This window comes from Platalea leucorodia, assembly GCF_965183815.1.
Source record: "Platalea leucorodia genome assembly, chromosome: 2".
NCBI lineage: Eukaryota > Metazoa > Chordata > Aves > Pelecaniformes > Threskiornithidae > Platalea > Platalea leucorodia.
In genome coordinates this window covers 12,277,337-12,290,351 of record NC_138824.1, presented here as the reverse complement: position 1 = coordinate 12,290,351, position 13,015 = coordinate 12,277,337, and the positions used below count along the sequence as shown (strand labels likewise).

Sequence of the window (13,015 nt, the reverse complement as noted above, 5' to 3'; positions counted from 1 at the left end):
CTGACCCTACCACCGGGTAGGGGCTATGAAAACACCAAATTGACTCAGGCAAAAGCAGCATCTCCTCTCCCATGTCCCCTCTCCATAAGGATATCCCTCCCGCCGACCCAGATCGGTGGGAAGGGCAGAGATGCTTTTCTTTTGCCTTAGAGAGAAACCCAGGAGGGTCATTTTCTCCCTGCAAGCTGGGCTTTCAAAACAAGCCCCAGAAGGACACCTGTGGTGTTACCCATCCCCAGCCGGGGCATCGCCTTGTGAAGACCTCAGGCACATAAACACCATGGCTCTCGAGGGAGGCAGGGCAGGTGGCAGCTGATTCAAAGCCAAAAGCATGACTCCTGGGCACCGTTGGGCTTCGGAGCAGGCACAAGGGCTTCAGGGCTGAGACCTTCAGGGGCTCAGACCGTCATGGAATGCCATGCCTTGAAGCTTCAGGGCTGAGACCTTCAGTGGTCACCAGAAATCAAGGAAGGGTTGGGGGAAGATGACCTTGGTATGGCTAAGGGAAAATGTTTTCCCACCATGTGAAAGAATGGGCAGCAGGTGTTTCCTCACAGCAAGATCCACATGATTTCAGCTGCCTGGAAAGGCCTGAGGACTATGAGATACACCCGGTCACATCCCCTCCACCAGTGGGACCCTGGTGCAATGAGCAGTGCAACCAACAGCAGGACCTCGCCCCCATCCCTCCTCTCTCCCCACCGTTTCCCAGCCCCAAATCCTTGCACCCCCACCTCCTTCTCCCTTCTCCAGGTCCCAGAAAACCCTCCATAACGAAAATCCTGCCCTGACCACCACCTCCTCGCCAGCAGGGATGGGCTTCTGTGGAGCTCTCTGCCAGTGCATAGGTCTCAGTGTTATCTTTGCCAGAATGAAATAACCCCGCACCACATTTAGCACGCATCTCCCAGAGGAAGCATCTTGACATCTACGAATCACAGAAACTTTGTGGCCTGCACCGATAGAACCCGAACACTTTACAACAGACAGAAGTTGAGTTACAATGGTGGCGTTCCCCAGCAACGTTACCTCGGCCTTCCCTGTTACGCCCCAGTCGGTTCATTATTATTAATGTCACTACAATAAATACCAGAACAAAATTGACAGCGTTTGGCCACGTATCTTAAAGCATTGCCCCACTCCTCCTTCACTCCATGTCTTTGCAGTCTTGGTTTCCATCCCCATCAGTCATCAGAGGAGCCTTTAGGGACAAACCGTTTGACTATGTGACCAGCCAAGTAATAAAAGCCATGCAGAACTGTGGCTGTGGCATCGATGACCAGTGAGAAGGTGCCCCCGATCCCGGTGGCCATGTCTTTGAGGACGGAAGGAATGGCACAGATGGAGTGGTAAGGGAAAGCAGCAAGGTGAAGGACAAACCCCACAGGGATGCGCAGGATCCTGTAGGTGAGGGATGCCACATCTTGAACAATTTGCAGGAAGCCCAGGAAGATGTTGACGATGACCCTCCCCACGTCATAGGGGATGCTGATGAGCACCATGCTGATGGCTTTAAGGTAGGACACGACCCCGTTCCACAGGCTGTAGACACCATCCAGAACTGTACCAACAACCCGCTTGATAACAAGCCACAGAAAATAAAACACAAATTTCACCAGCTCCACAAACACATAGATGAGGAGTTCCAGAAGTTTGATGAAAGGGGTAGCAATGATGCCAGCCACTTTTCTCACCAAGCCACTGTCTTTGGCCTCCTGGTCGTCACTTGTTCCTACTTGCTCTCCAGAGCGGATCTGACTGACAGCTTTCAGTATTGTTTCTATTTTCTTCTGGCTTTGGTTGTCTCCCCCACAGTTGCCCTTGAACAAGTGAACCCCTGCTAGAAGCTGCTTCTCCAGCTCTCCCACCATGAGGTCCGCCAAGCTGTTTTCATCATTTGTTTTCTTCACTAGTCCCAGGGACCATCCCTCTGGAGCATCACAGCAGGCTGCCAGCCAGAGGGTCTCTGGCACTGACACCTTGCCTTTAACTCGGACACTGGAAGGAATTGCGCCTGCAAGGAGATACAGATGATCCTTCTTGGAGCAGTGAGGGACCAGAGCTTGCTCCACTACCCTCCCAATGTCTCTGTGCCAGCTTTTGCTCAGAGACGGGCTCAGAGGAACGGCGTTCGTGAGTGTGTAAGTGGCCATCTGGAAATCCTCCTCATTGAGCAAGCTGGGATTGAGCAGCCCTCTCTCGTAACCGGAGCCCACGTAGTCTGAGGTCAGGGCTTGATTTGCACCAAGGTTGGCCACAGTGCCAACGATATTGGCTTCATGCACCATCTCATGCAGGTCATTTTCTGGATCATCTATCTGAAATAGGAGAGAGGAGAGTTACTGGGTGCAATTTGCCTTTCTGGAAAGCAATGTGCAAAATGAATCTTGAAGTATATTTTCCATTATAACTGCTACTACACGCCGTGCCTTGAATCACATCCTGCGCTCCCTCCTTATTTTCCTTGCAGAAGAGTGTATGCTCTACATAGCTGCCCTGCCAAACACATTGGTTTAGGCTGCAAGGGATGCTTGCAGCAATCCTGTCTGATCCGCAGCACAACACAGCCTCCAGAATCTCACCAGCTACCCTGCAGCAAGCCTCTAACTTGTGGGTTTTTTTCTAGAAGAGATTTTTAAGACCAATAGATGGCTTGATTTAGGGCCATGTTCTCACCTTCTGCAGTGGTGGTGTCTTCAGTCCATTTAAGCACCTACCACGGCACCTTAATTCAGTCCCTCTGAACTATCAAATCCAAGCCATGAAGAAAGAAACCCATGGTATATAAGACACCTAGAGAAGGCATTTACCTCTCACCACTCATTGTGTAAGAAGTCAGAATGAAGCCAGGCACCACGGCAGGTGACCTGAACTTCCCTGCCTTGAACACAGACACAGCAGTGAGTTCTTCGGGCTCTCTCAGGGCTTGTCATTAGTAGTCTGAACCTCATCGTTAATGACCACACAGCTCCTGGCATAACACGGGTGAGGATGCCATCACCGCAGGTCCTCATTGGAATCCATGCTACCTGCTTGTGTCTGCCATTCCCATGCCGTGGAGCCAAAGGTAGCAATTGCTGCAGCAGGAATTCGTCCTGGAGTCATGCACAGAGCCATGCACGGGGAGGTGATAAGCAGTGGGAGCAGGAGCACTAAACGCCGGGGCATGCTCAGGTCTTTCTCGGGTGGCCGCAGCTCTGTCTGCTCCTTAGTCACTCGTATTGACACTGCCTGCCGCCGCTCCGGGGGGGTGCGCCAGATTATCATTTTCTTCCCCAAATTAGAGGGTGAGCGTGTTGGTAGAAGCTCAGGGGTGGCAGACAGTCTCTGGCAGTCGCTGCCTCCTATAGTCTCTGTTTCAGAGTCTGTGGCCCTCAGCTCCCAGCACTGTGCTCGCTCAATTAAACCTGCTGTCTTTGCTCCTGGCCTATAGACTGTTTACTACACTATATAATACACACTTTGGAGACATCTATAGAAGACAGTTTATAGTCTACCTTGAATCACTCCCCAGTCATCTTTCCTCATCCCTTGGCCATCCTGCAATGTGCTTGGACAGATGTCCAACTGCGTCCTTGCAACCTTACCCAGAGTTTGCACCCTCTTCATGCTGCATCACCTCCTCGCAGCTCTGCGTCAACCTGTGCTGAAAGTCAGAGTCAGCGCCAGTGAGTGTCAGCAGCTATCCATCACCCACACTGTAGGAACTGAGCTCTGCCTGGCCTCCTGCATCAGCCAAGCCCCTGCGGTCCAGGCTCAGGGCTCCCTCTGCACCAAGGCTGGTCACAGTGCCAACGCTGGCCATTGCAGAGGGCTGCATTATCCCCATCTCCTGCTAAGGAGGTTTCTTGCCCTTTGTTTTGAAGCATCTGATGCTTATTGCTTCAGGACTGGAAGGATGACAGCGATCCTTGTGCTAATGCACAAGTCGTAGCTTTTTCTAAATACACCACTTAAAAAAGACTTATCCTGCACTTCTGCCTCATTCTGCTCCTCTTGCTCAGACACCCCAAGCTCACGGGCTGCAGCTGGCTGATGAGCCCAGACATTTTGCGTTCCGCAAAATCACTGTCCCTTCCTGCCCCCCCAGCTCATTCTCCCTGTTCTGATGAGATGACAGTGTTGTGCCATGGGACACGGGATGCACCCGGTCTGTTTAATCCCACAGTACAGGTGATGGGGGAGCGGGCAAGGTACGAGGCTGTGCCTGGGAACTGCCCTCCACGCTATGGCCCTTTTGAGCCTGACACCCTCGCAGAGACCCTCATCCCCTCTCGCTCCCATGGCAGTGCTGCCGTACCACATGGACGCGTAGAGTCAAGACAGGTCAGCTCTGCCTCCCGGCAGAGATTCCCAGCCTACATGAAGCCGATGGTATACACTTAATTTTCTCTCCTTATGAGCTGATGCATAAAAACCTTGAGGTGCCTATCAAGAAAATATGTCTCTGGTTACCTGTTCAGCTGCAGGCTTTTGCACATACCATTGGGATTGTTTAGGTGCAATTAAAAAAGAACATGATAAAAATGTGGCTGTGTGCTGTTCGTGCGTAAGGCTCTGACATCACCAAGTTATGCTTATAATAACTCATATTATGGTTTGTAATAACTCATGTGTAACTGAGGTTTTCATGCCTCCTCCAGCTCAGCCCCAAAGGCAAACTGTCTCCAGCACTGCATCTAATCTGCATTGCAAGCTGCCTTTCCTCACTGCTTCAAAAAGCTTTTGGTTTGTGTCACCGCCAAAGCATACCTGCATTCATGGAGTCAGCCATGAAGCCACCTGCCAAATAACCTGGAACAGCTACGGGCAAGATCCAAGCAGACACAGAAACACCTCTTTCATAGGATGGGGATTTAAAAATAAATTATACACCTGAACACCTGTATGGATGTGAGCACCCAACAATATTGATGTGTAAAGTGGGGGTTGCAGTTTCACAGAAGGGGCAGAGGGAGATTAAAAGTGTGGCAACACACAGCTATTAGAGCAGGCAGCTTCCATCAAGTTTGGCCATTTAACAGTGTAGGACACTGTTACCTCCCACCTTCCCCACCCCAGTACCATTCCAGGCGAACTTCAGCATCCCACTCCCCTCGCTATTTCCTCAGGCACTCTTACACCTTTGATTGCAGTGGAGATAGATATTTCATCTACCCTTACTGCAGGTCCCAGGGAGGAGGCACAGTGCATCTTACGCCAAGGTTTCTGTTGTAGGACGTTCACATGACTGGCTCTGGAAGTACCTGTTTGTCTTGATGGTCTACCAAGAGACATGGCAAGAGCAGCTCAGAGGCAGCTATAGCTGGGCAATGCAAATCCCACCTTGGTCATCTGGCTGGTGGTAGTCATCAACCAAATGAAAACACAAGGTGATTCTTCCAGCCCATTGTACGTTAGGACAGAAAAAGCAACTCCAGAGTTCTCCATCTCTCTCTAAGCTATAGAAAGAGTCAAAACCATAAGTTTTCAGACAACCGAAATGAGATGAGGTGAAAGCCGCCTAAGTGACTTGCTCTCAACCCCTAGGAAATCTGTGGCAGAGCCGGTTTTCAGACTCGAGCCTGGGGGAGTCCCATCAGTACCCTACTCATCAGCCTACCCTGCCTGCTCTCTAATTTTTCACTAATTGCTGAATTAATTCACTGTTTCCAGCTGCCAATTGGCAGTGGGTGGCACTGACATTCCTCGCACTTCTCACCCAATTACTGCCTCTGTGCGACATTTGGCATTTGTTTCTCAGGCAGACATTCCTGAGGAGGTAGGCATGCAGGGAGTGAGACGGTGCCCTCACCACTTATATCATTACCCAAAAAAAAAGCACAGTGCCCTCACCACTTACCTCATTACCCCCAAAAAAAGCACGTGACAACCCTGAGGCCCTCACGAGAACGCAGAGAGCGTTTTTATAGTGATTTCTTTCTGCTTGCTGTGCCTCTGCATCTCCATGTGCATGCACATAGGCATAAGCACATGCCAGGGCACAGCTGAGCCTGCTCATACCCAGCTATCCCTGTCTTGGCAAGGAAACTACCCAGAAAATAGGCAATATAACCTCATGGGGCTATGCTGCAGAGCAGGTGTTGCTAAGGGTTCCCTTCAGCAGCCATCTGACTTTCCTAACCATCTGACCTAGCCTTGGTAGGAACACACATAATGGGTGTGAAACTTCTTCTCCACTTTCTCCTCCCAGATCTGGTGTGGCAGTGTCTGAGAGGGCTGTACATGCTTATTTCTTGAGTTACAGGAATTTTTTGTAGTTCTGATTTCTTCTCCTTAGAGATTTTTCAGACAATTTTTTTTTCTAGTGGTTTTCTGTCTCAGACTGAGGTTCCTCCAGTGAACTGCAGAGCTTCCACCTCCCAGCTCTGAGACACCTGCATTTCAGCAATGGGTGAAGGAGACCCATTAGTGTAAACTAGAAACAGACCCACAGCAACCCATGGGGATGCTCTGGAGAAGCACAGCACAGCAACTAAAGGTATTGCCTGGACAACTATTTCTAGGGCTGTGGCATGGTTTGGAGACAGGAGACACAAGTTTTGGGGCTCTGGAGTGCTGGCAGGGACGATGACAAGGTGAGGGGTGAAGAGGGATGGAGCGGGGAGGGCACGGGAGCCAGCTGGAGAGAGATGCTGGAGAACCGAAGCTGCTGCAGACGGGCTGCCCACTGCTCCATGGCAGGAATGGCTTTCAAGCCTGCCTGGGCAGGTCTGGTGAGTCAGACCATGAGGAGCAGGAGGAGATATGGTGGCTTGAGGTGACGAAGGGCATCAGCGGCTGAGGCAAATGGGAAAGGATCTCATCTCTGCCGCTTTGCCTTGCTGCCTCCATGGCACTGACAGCAGATGTTCACTTGCCTAGGTCCTTTGTGCTTTAAAAACTCATCACCCTTCCTCAACTCCATAATGGCAGCCTGCAAAAAGCTTCCCTCTGTTTTAAAAGGGCAAGCAGACACCTCCCACAGCCATCTGTGAAGTGGAAGGAGAGCAGATCAAAAGGCTCTTGGGAACTCCTGGAGCTCAAAACCCAGCCCAGAGAACAGGGAGGCAGTCCAAGGTGAAGACAGGGATGTAGGATCTCCTGTCTGCGCCGCCTGTGACCTCGTGGTCTTAGTATCTCATCACCCCACACGAGGAAAATGACATGGCAGCCACTCTCTTGGGACGGGGGTGAGCTTTGATGCTGGCTATGTCCAGCACCCAGCACCTGAGGGCCCTGCTCCCAACACGCTGCTCTGATACTGCAGCCATTCCTGCCCTGACGAAGCACCCTTGCATGCTGCCAATCTTTCCTGAGCTCAATAGATGGGGGTAGCTTGATGTTTGCTACAAAATTCCCTGTGATCACTGCTGAAAAACCTGAAACACGGCCAAAAAAAAAAAAAAAGAGAGAGGTAAAGTGTACTTGTTCTCTTAGGGCACCAGCAATTTTTTAAGGATTTTCTTTAAATTTAACAGCCTGAAGGACTTGCTTAAACATGCCAAGTGTCAGGGGAGACAAAAACCACTGAGGCTCCGGTGAAATTCATTTTATACTGCACACTTCTGACCTGACTGAAGCCTGCACACTCCGGACACGACAACTCATTTCCCTACCAGAGTCTGCGACACAGGGACACAACAAAAAGCTGCAGCATCAACTTGGTGAACCGCAAACGGATGTTTTATCCCTGCGCAGCGAAGCTAAAGAGCTCTTATCAACACGGCGATCACACTGGCAATAGAACAAACTTCAACTTGACACTGCGATGTTTAACCCTGCTACCCACCGGCAGTGCTCCCTGCCCGTGGCAGCTGGCTGGGCAGGACAGAGGCATCAGCTGGTGTCAGAGGTGACTTTCCTCTCCCCTGGCATTGCACGTCGCACCCCACAGCTTCCCAGCTTTCATTATAAGCCCTGTGGGACAAGGAACTATTTGTTTGCTCAGTTCCAAGCACAAAAATAAGTTCTGCTTGTGTTAAACTAGTATCGAAAGAAGTTCAACAAGAAGCAGAGCTCCTGCCTCCTTTGCAAAATCCTAGCCCCAGCGTCACCCCAGAGGAAACATTCTCCAGGAAAATTTGCTTTACAGCGAGGGAAAAGCTGACTTACCTGCGGTTCAACCAGCCAGTTCTCCTCGGCATTTTGGGCTGGCTTTGTATACTTAAAAGCTGAATAAAGAGGGATTTTGTCCTTAGTACTGTAGAGAGTTGCAAAGCGTGGCTCTTTGTTGTACTGCTGACAGATTTTCACGTGGAACGGCTCCGTAAATCCTTCGGGTGGGACTTGTCCAGGGAAGAACACATTACACTCGGCAAAACCAGTTTCATCCTCTCCAACAACTCTGCCCTGGGAGAAGCCTGGGAAAACTGAGATGCAAAGCAAAAATACAATTGACGTCTTCATGGTCCACTCCCTGGAGCTGAGGGAAGCCCCGTCTGCTTCCACTGGGTACGGCAAAGGACCTGTCCTCTGAGTCCACACAGCAGCGAAGCCAGAAAGCGTCTGGAATTCGGGTGTAGCGTGCGAGGGAAATGAAATATGAAACCACAGCCGATCCCTTCGGGGAGCCAGCGCGTTCGGCAGGCAGCACGTTGTGAAACCGAACGTGCGCCGGGCCGCGCTGACACACGCTGCGGACGCCAGCTGCCCGCAGGAAATAATGCCAGGCGACCTGAAATCATCGGGGCTCGTTGGGAAGGGGAGGAGGGAAGCCTACGGCGGTGGCGCGGGGCTGGAGCTGAGCAGCACCGGCTGCCCAGGCTGGGGCTCAGCGCCGGCGGGGGTGTGGTGTGCTGCATTGCAGCAGAGTCCCCGGCAGGAATTTTGGCTGATGCAGCCAGAAATCTTCCTGGGGCTGCCAGGGGGATGCTGCAAAGTCAGATTCACCACCCTGAAGACGGTGTTAGCTGCCCTCTCCAGCCATGAGCCTGGCTGAGGGAGAGAGAGGGAGAGGGAGAAGAGAGGTGGCAGGACATTGGCATTGCTGGGAACCCACTTTGCCCCTTTTTGGGGTGTCTGTCACCACTGTTGCTGCTAAGGCACCTGGGAAAGGCATTCTCCTCCCGCCTCTCTGGGAGCTGTAATAGGCATCCGAAACCCTCCTGTGGAGCAGTATCACCTCACCTTGGCAGACCCTCCCTCAGGAGAGATTAACAAGAGGCAGAAGGTTGAAGACCCTCAGGTCACATACTCCTAATAAACACCCACTTCTGAATATTTTGAGCAAACCTGTAGAACGAGCAAAAAAAAAAATATCTGCCTAAAGGGAATGGAACCACTCCTCTGAGTTTATGATCAGCAGAGCTACTTCTGGGTAAAGGCTGTATTCCTTCAGTGACTGGGAAAATTAATGTTTTCAGAATAGTGGGGATGGAAAGGACACTACAGAGCAGTTCCTCAGAGTCAAGAAAACGTGCAGTTTCCCACCCCAGAAGTTAGATGTGATCAGATGTGTTGCCAACAACCTTAAAAAATCCTGGGTGCCAATAAGGCACAGGTCCCTTTTAGACAAAGCTGGTTTATACCGTTGAAGTGATTTCCAAGCAAAAATCTCCAAGTGCTACCAACCCACAAGTGCTTTGCAGATGAGGTAGGAGTAGTCTGGGAAAATGCACATTGGGTTGGAAGCGGGCAGCATGAGCTGGCAGCAGCAGCATGGCCTCGCAGCGCTGCCTCCTCCAAACCCACCAAGGGGTGACAGTGCCACAAGGCCAGCAGTGCCAGCAGTGCGGGCAAGCACCTTACGTTTGATGTGATGGAGGAGAGGGAGCCCAGGGAAGATGCAAAGAGGCAGGTGATGTGGTCAAAGGGGCACGTGAGAAAAGTGATCTCTCTGTGGCAGGCAGAGCTGTGTAGGAGGACAGGAGAGGCTCAAGGCAACAGACTGTATGGACACAGAGTTTGCAAGGCATACCAGAGATAAAGTGCGTCGGGGAAAAGAGATTAAAGACAGAGAGACTGGAGAGAGGGAAGGGCTAGAAAAGAAGTAAGGATGCAGAAAATGTTGTTGACCAGGAGGAAAAGGAGGATATTGGGCAAAAATTAGAGTTGAAGGGGATCTGCATTCCTTAAAAACTAGGGTACTAAGGAGAGGTGAAGAAGGAAAATGAGTGGAAATAGGTGTGAGGAAATCCAGGGCCAAGTGAGGAGATGAGAACAAGCTGAGGAAAGCTGTCTCCTTCTGGGATAAGAAAATGAGGAGAAAACATGAGGAGGAGGAGGGGGAAAGGAGAATGAAAGGAGGTTTTCATCCATCCTCATTGACGTGATGTGGATGACCAGTCCTCTTTTTCCTCAAGGGTCTCAAGCACCAAGACCAATGTCTCAAAGAAAAGAATACCCCCCTGCAAAAGAAACCTGAAAAACATGCCAGCATTCAAACCCTGTAGCCACAAAGAAGCTGCCGGGCTTGTTTGCCTGCTTTCCCACACTGTGCCTCCAGCCCTGTCTCTCTGTTCACACGGCTGACACTGGATTTCCTACAAATAGCAAATCTTTCTCCTCGCATGCCTGACCCCTCTAGTCTAGTCTTTCAAAACATTCTTGATTCCAAATATTTTTCCAGGCCGGATCTCCTGTCTCTTACCACGACCTCTGGGCAGGACCCCAGTGCTGTATGTGATTGTCCCATCCTTCTGAGAAGGAAAGGAAGAAGAAAGTGTCTCCAAGGGAAAGCAGTCCCATGGAAGAGACGCCATCTGATTCTGTGGAGATACCAAAGATTGCGCTTGGAGCACAGCAGTGCCAGCAGACACGCCATGGCATGCCAGAGAGCACATCTGCCTCCTCACTGTCTCATGGGGAAAGAGTCTCTTTTTAAAATTAGCTTAAAAACTTGATCTGGGAAAGGAGCCCAGTGCTGAGCTAGGGAGAAAAACAGGAGTGAAACAATTTTCCTGCTAAAACTAAGAGATTCAAGGGCCAGGAGGGCAGAAGGACAATAAACTCTTTGGGGAAGAGCTTAGCAACATGCCGTTGGGATTTTGATTCCCACCTTAAACCAGGTCTTGATGCCAGTTTCTGCTGCCTACTTGTTAGGTGTTCACACAGACATCTTCACGCCTTCCCCACGGTGCCCCTTGTGCTGGTGAGGAATGGCCCACTGCCGATGGCACTGCTTCGCTGCTCACCTTCTGCGATGATGCTCACAAACAAGGGTGGGCCAGCGAGAGGCCACTAACCACCTCGAGCTGCCAGGGATGCTGATCTGGCTACTCTCCTTCCTCACTTGCCTTTCCTCCTGGCTGCACTCAGTCTCTGTCCACGGCAGCCAGTGGATGCCTCGAAGTGGTGTCACAGCTGAAATCAGAAGAGAAAAAGATGGGGAGGTTTAAGACACAAAATGATGGAGGAGGTTGTCTGTGGTGCACAGTCAGAGGGAGAGGGTGATGACTGGGAACAGTGAAGCACCCAAACATACTTCTCTCTGGATAATAACACCATTAGGACAGGGACCGGTTCTGGGTTTGTACAAAAACTTGCACACTGGGAGTCTGACAGGGATCTTGTGAACCATGAAGTACAAAGGCATTGCATAAATACCAAATTAAATTAATAAAATCCAGAGGATACATTCTTTGGCACTTTATCACAGCCTTCAGACTCAAGAAATCTCTGTTAATCTTCAGGCTGTTATAAACAAGCACAACGACAGCAGAAGTAGAATAGATTTAGAACAGTGATACAAGGCAACTTTTTTAATAGTGCAAATGAGTAACTATCGGAATAAGTTATTTAGACATGTGCTGAAAGCTCCAACACTTTCATTCTCTAAATCAAGAGATGCTTTTTAACACAATAACAGCTATTATAAAAGAATTGATGCTTCAAATATAATGGCCTTCATTTTACAGGTTGTCAGTTGGCAAAGCCACAACAGTTCTTTCACACCTTAAATCTGTTTTGGACAGGAAAATTACCCACTTGCATGCTTTTCTTCTAGGTATTATTACTGACTTTTTATTATTTGTTGTATTTTATTTTTTCAAATGTGCAGTGCGGTTCAGTCAATGCTGAGAGCTCGCCGTGCTAGGTGCTGCCTGAAACAAGGTGTGAGACAGCTCCTGACAGTCTGCATGGACAGAAGACTAATGAGTGGGAACAAAATTAGAGGTACAGACTTGTTAGGTTTGCATCATCTCAGAAGAGAGAATGAGAAAGCCATAATCCTTGAGAAAGCCATAATCCTTGAGAAAGCTAAACCTGCTGGCAGGATCCAGAAGCTTTAATCAAGGGGCAAGATAGCAGCCGCACCCAGGACTGCCTGTCTCCAGTAACACCACCGTGTTTTGGAACCAAGGAGCGGGAGGAGGAGTGAGATGTTCTGCATTAAGGGTTTGGCCAGACCCGATAGATGGAGGTGAGGTTCCAGCTGCTCCCTGTCTCTGACACCCTCCGTGCCGCTCGGATCAGCAGTGGAGATGCCCACATGGAGCCCAGTCATCCCAACAGCCAAAGCAGAGGAGCAGGCACCGCAAGGGTGTGACTTGCATCACCCTACATCGCCAGGCGAGAACGAGAGGGAGTCCTCCAGGTGTGCCTCTGTCTCTGCACCGACCGTAAAGTGAGCCCAGGATGTCCACAGCTGGTCAGACAAACCTTGGGCAGGACCTAACGTACTCCTGCCACCACAGGGATTCAGCCTGTGAAGAATCGAGTGTGTTGGCTGTAAGAGGGAAGAGCGAGCAGGTCTTTCTCCATGCTCCTTTCAGGCCTTGGCCTTGCTACTGAAATATACACATTGCAACCGCTGCTAGGCGTAAACATAATATCATATTTTCCACATACTTTGCTTCTTGGCCAGTACTGCCTGAGGAAAGATTCAGATGTGAAAAACACAATCACCAGTCCCAGGATCCTGTCACTGCCATGAGTACAGGGCACAGCTTCTGCCCTTACAGTTCACAGAATAGCATTGGTGTACGACAGCCAGGACAAAGTATTTCCTCTAAAAAACAGAAGCAGCAGTGCTTTTAGTCACACTAACTGACAGGAGGGTGGAAGGAAGTACGGGCCTTAAATTAGTGCTTTA

At 50.3% G+C, this 13,015-nt stretch overlaps 1 protein-coding gene across 1 annotated transcript; it reads right to left on the bottom strand.

Annotated features, from left to right (window-relative positions):
* Positions 1–307: 307 nt before the first annotated feature.
* Positions 308–8,451, bottom strand: ENDOD1 (endonuclease domain containing 1). Its single transcript, XM_082304923.1, has 2 exons — positions 8,095–8,451; positions 308–2,318 (listed from the first exon to the last, which is right to left on the bottom strand). The coding sequence occupies exons 1-2, from the start codon at positions 8,386–8,388 to the stop codon at positions 1,185–1,187; spliced, it is 1,428 nt and encodes a 475-aa protein (XP_082161049.1). The 5' UTR covers positions 8,389–8,451; the 3' UTR covers positions 308–1,184.
* Positions 8,452–13,015: the final 4,564 nt, after the last annotated feature.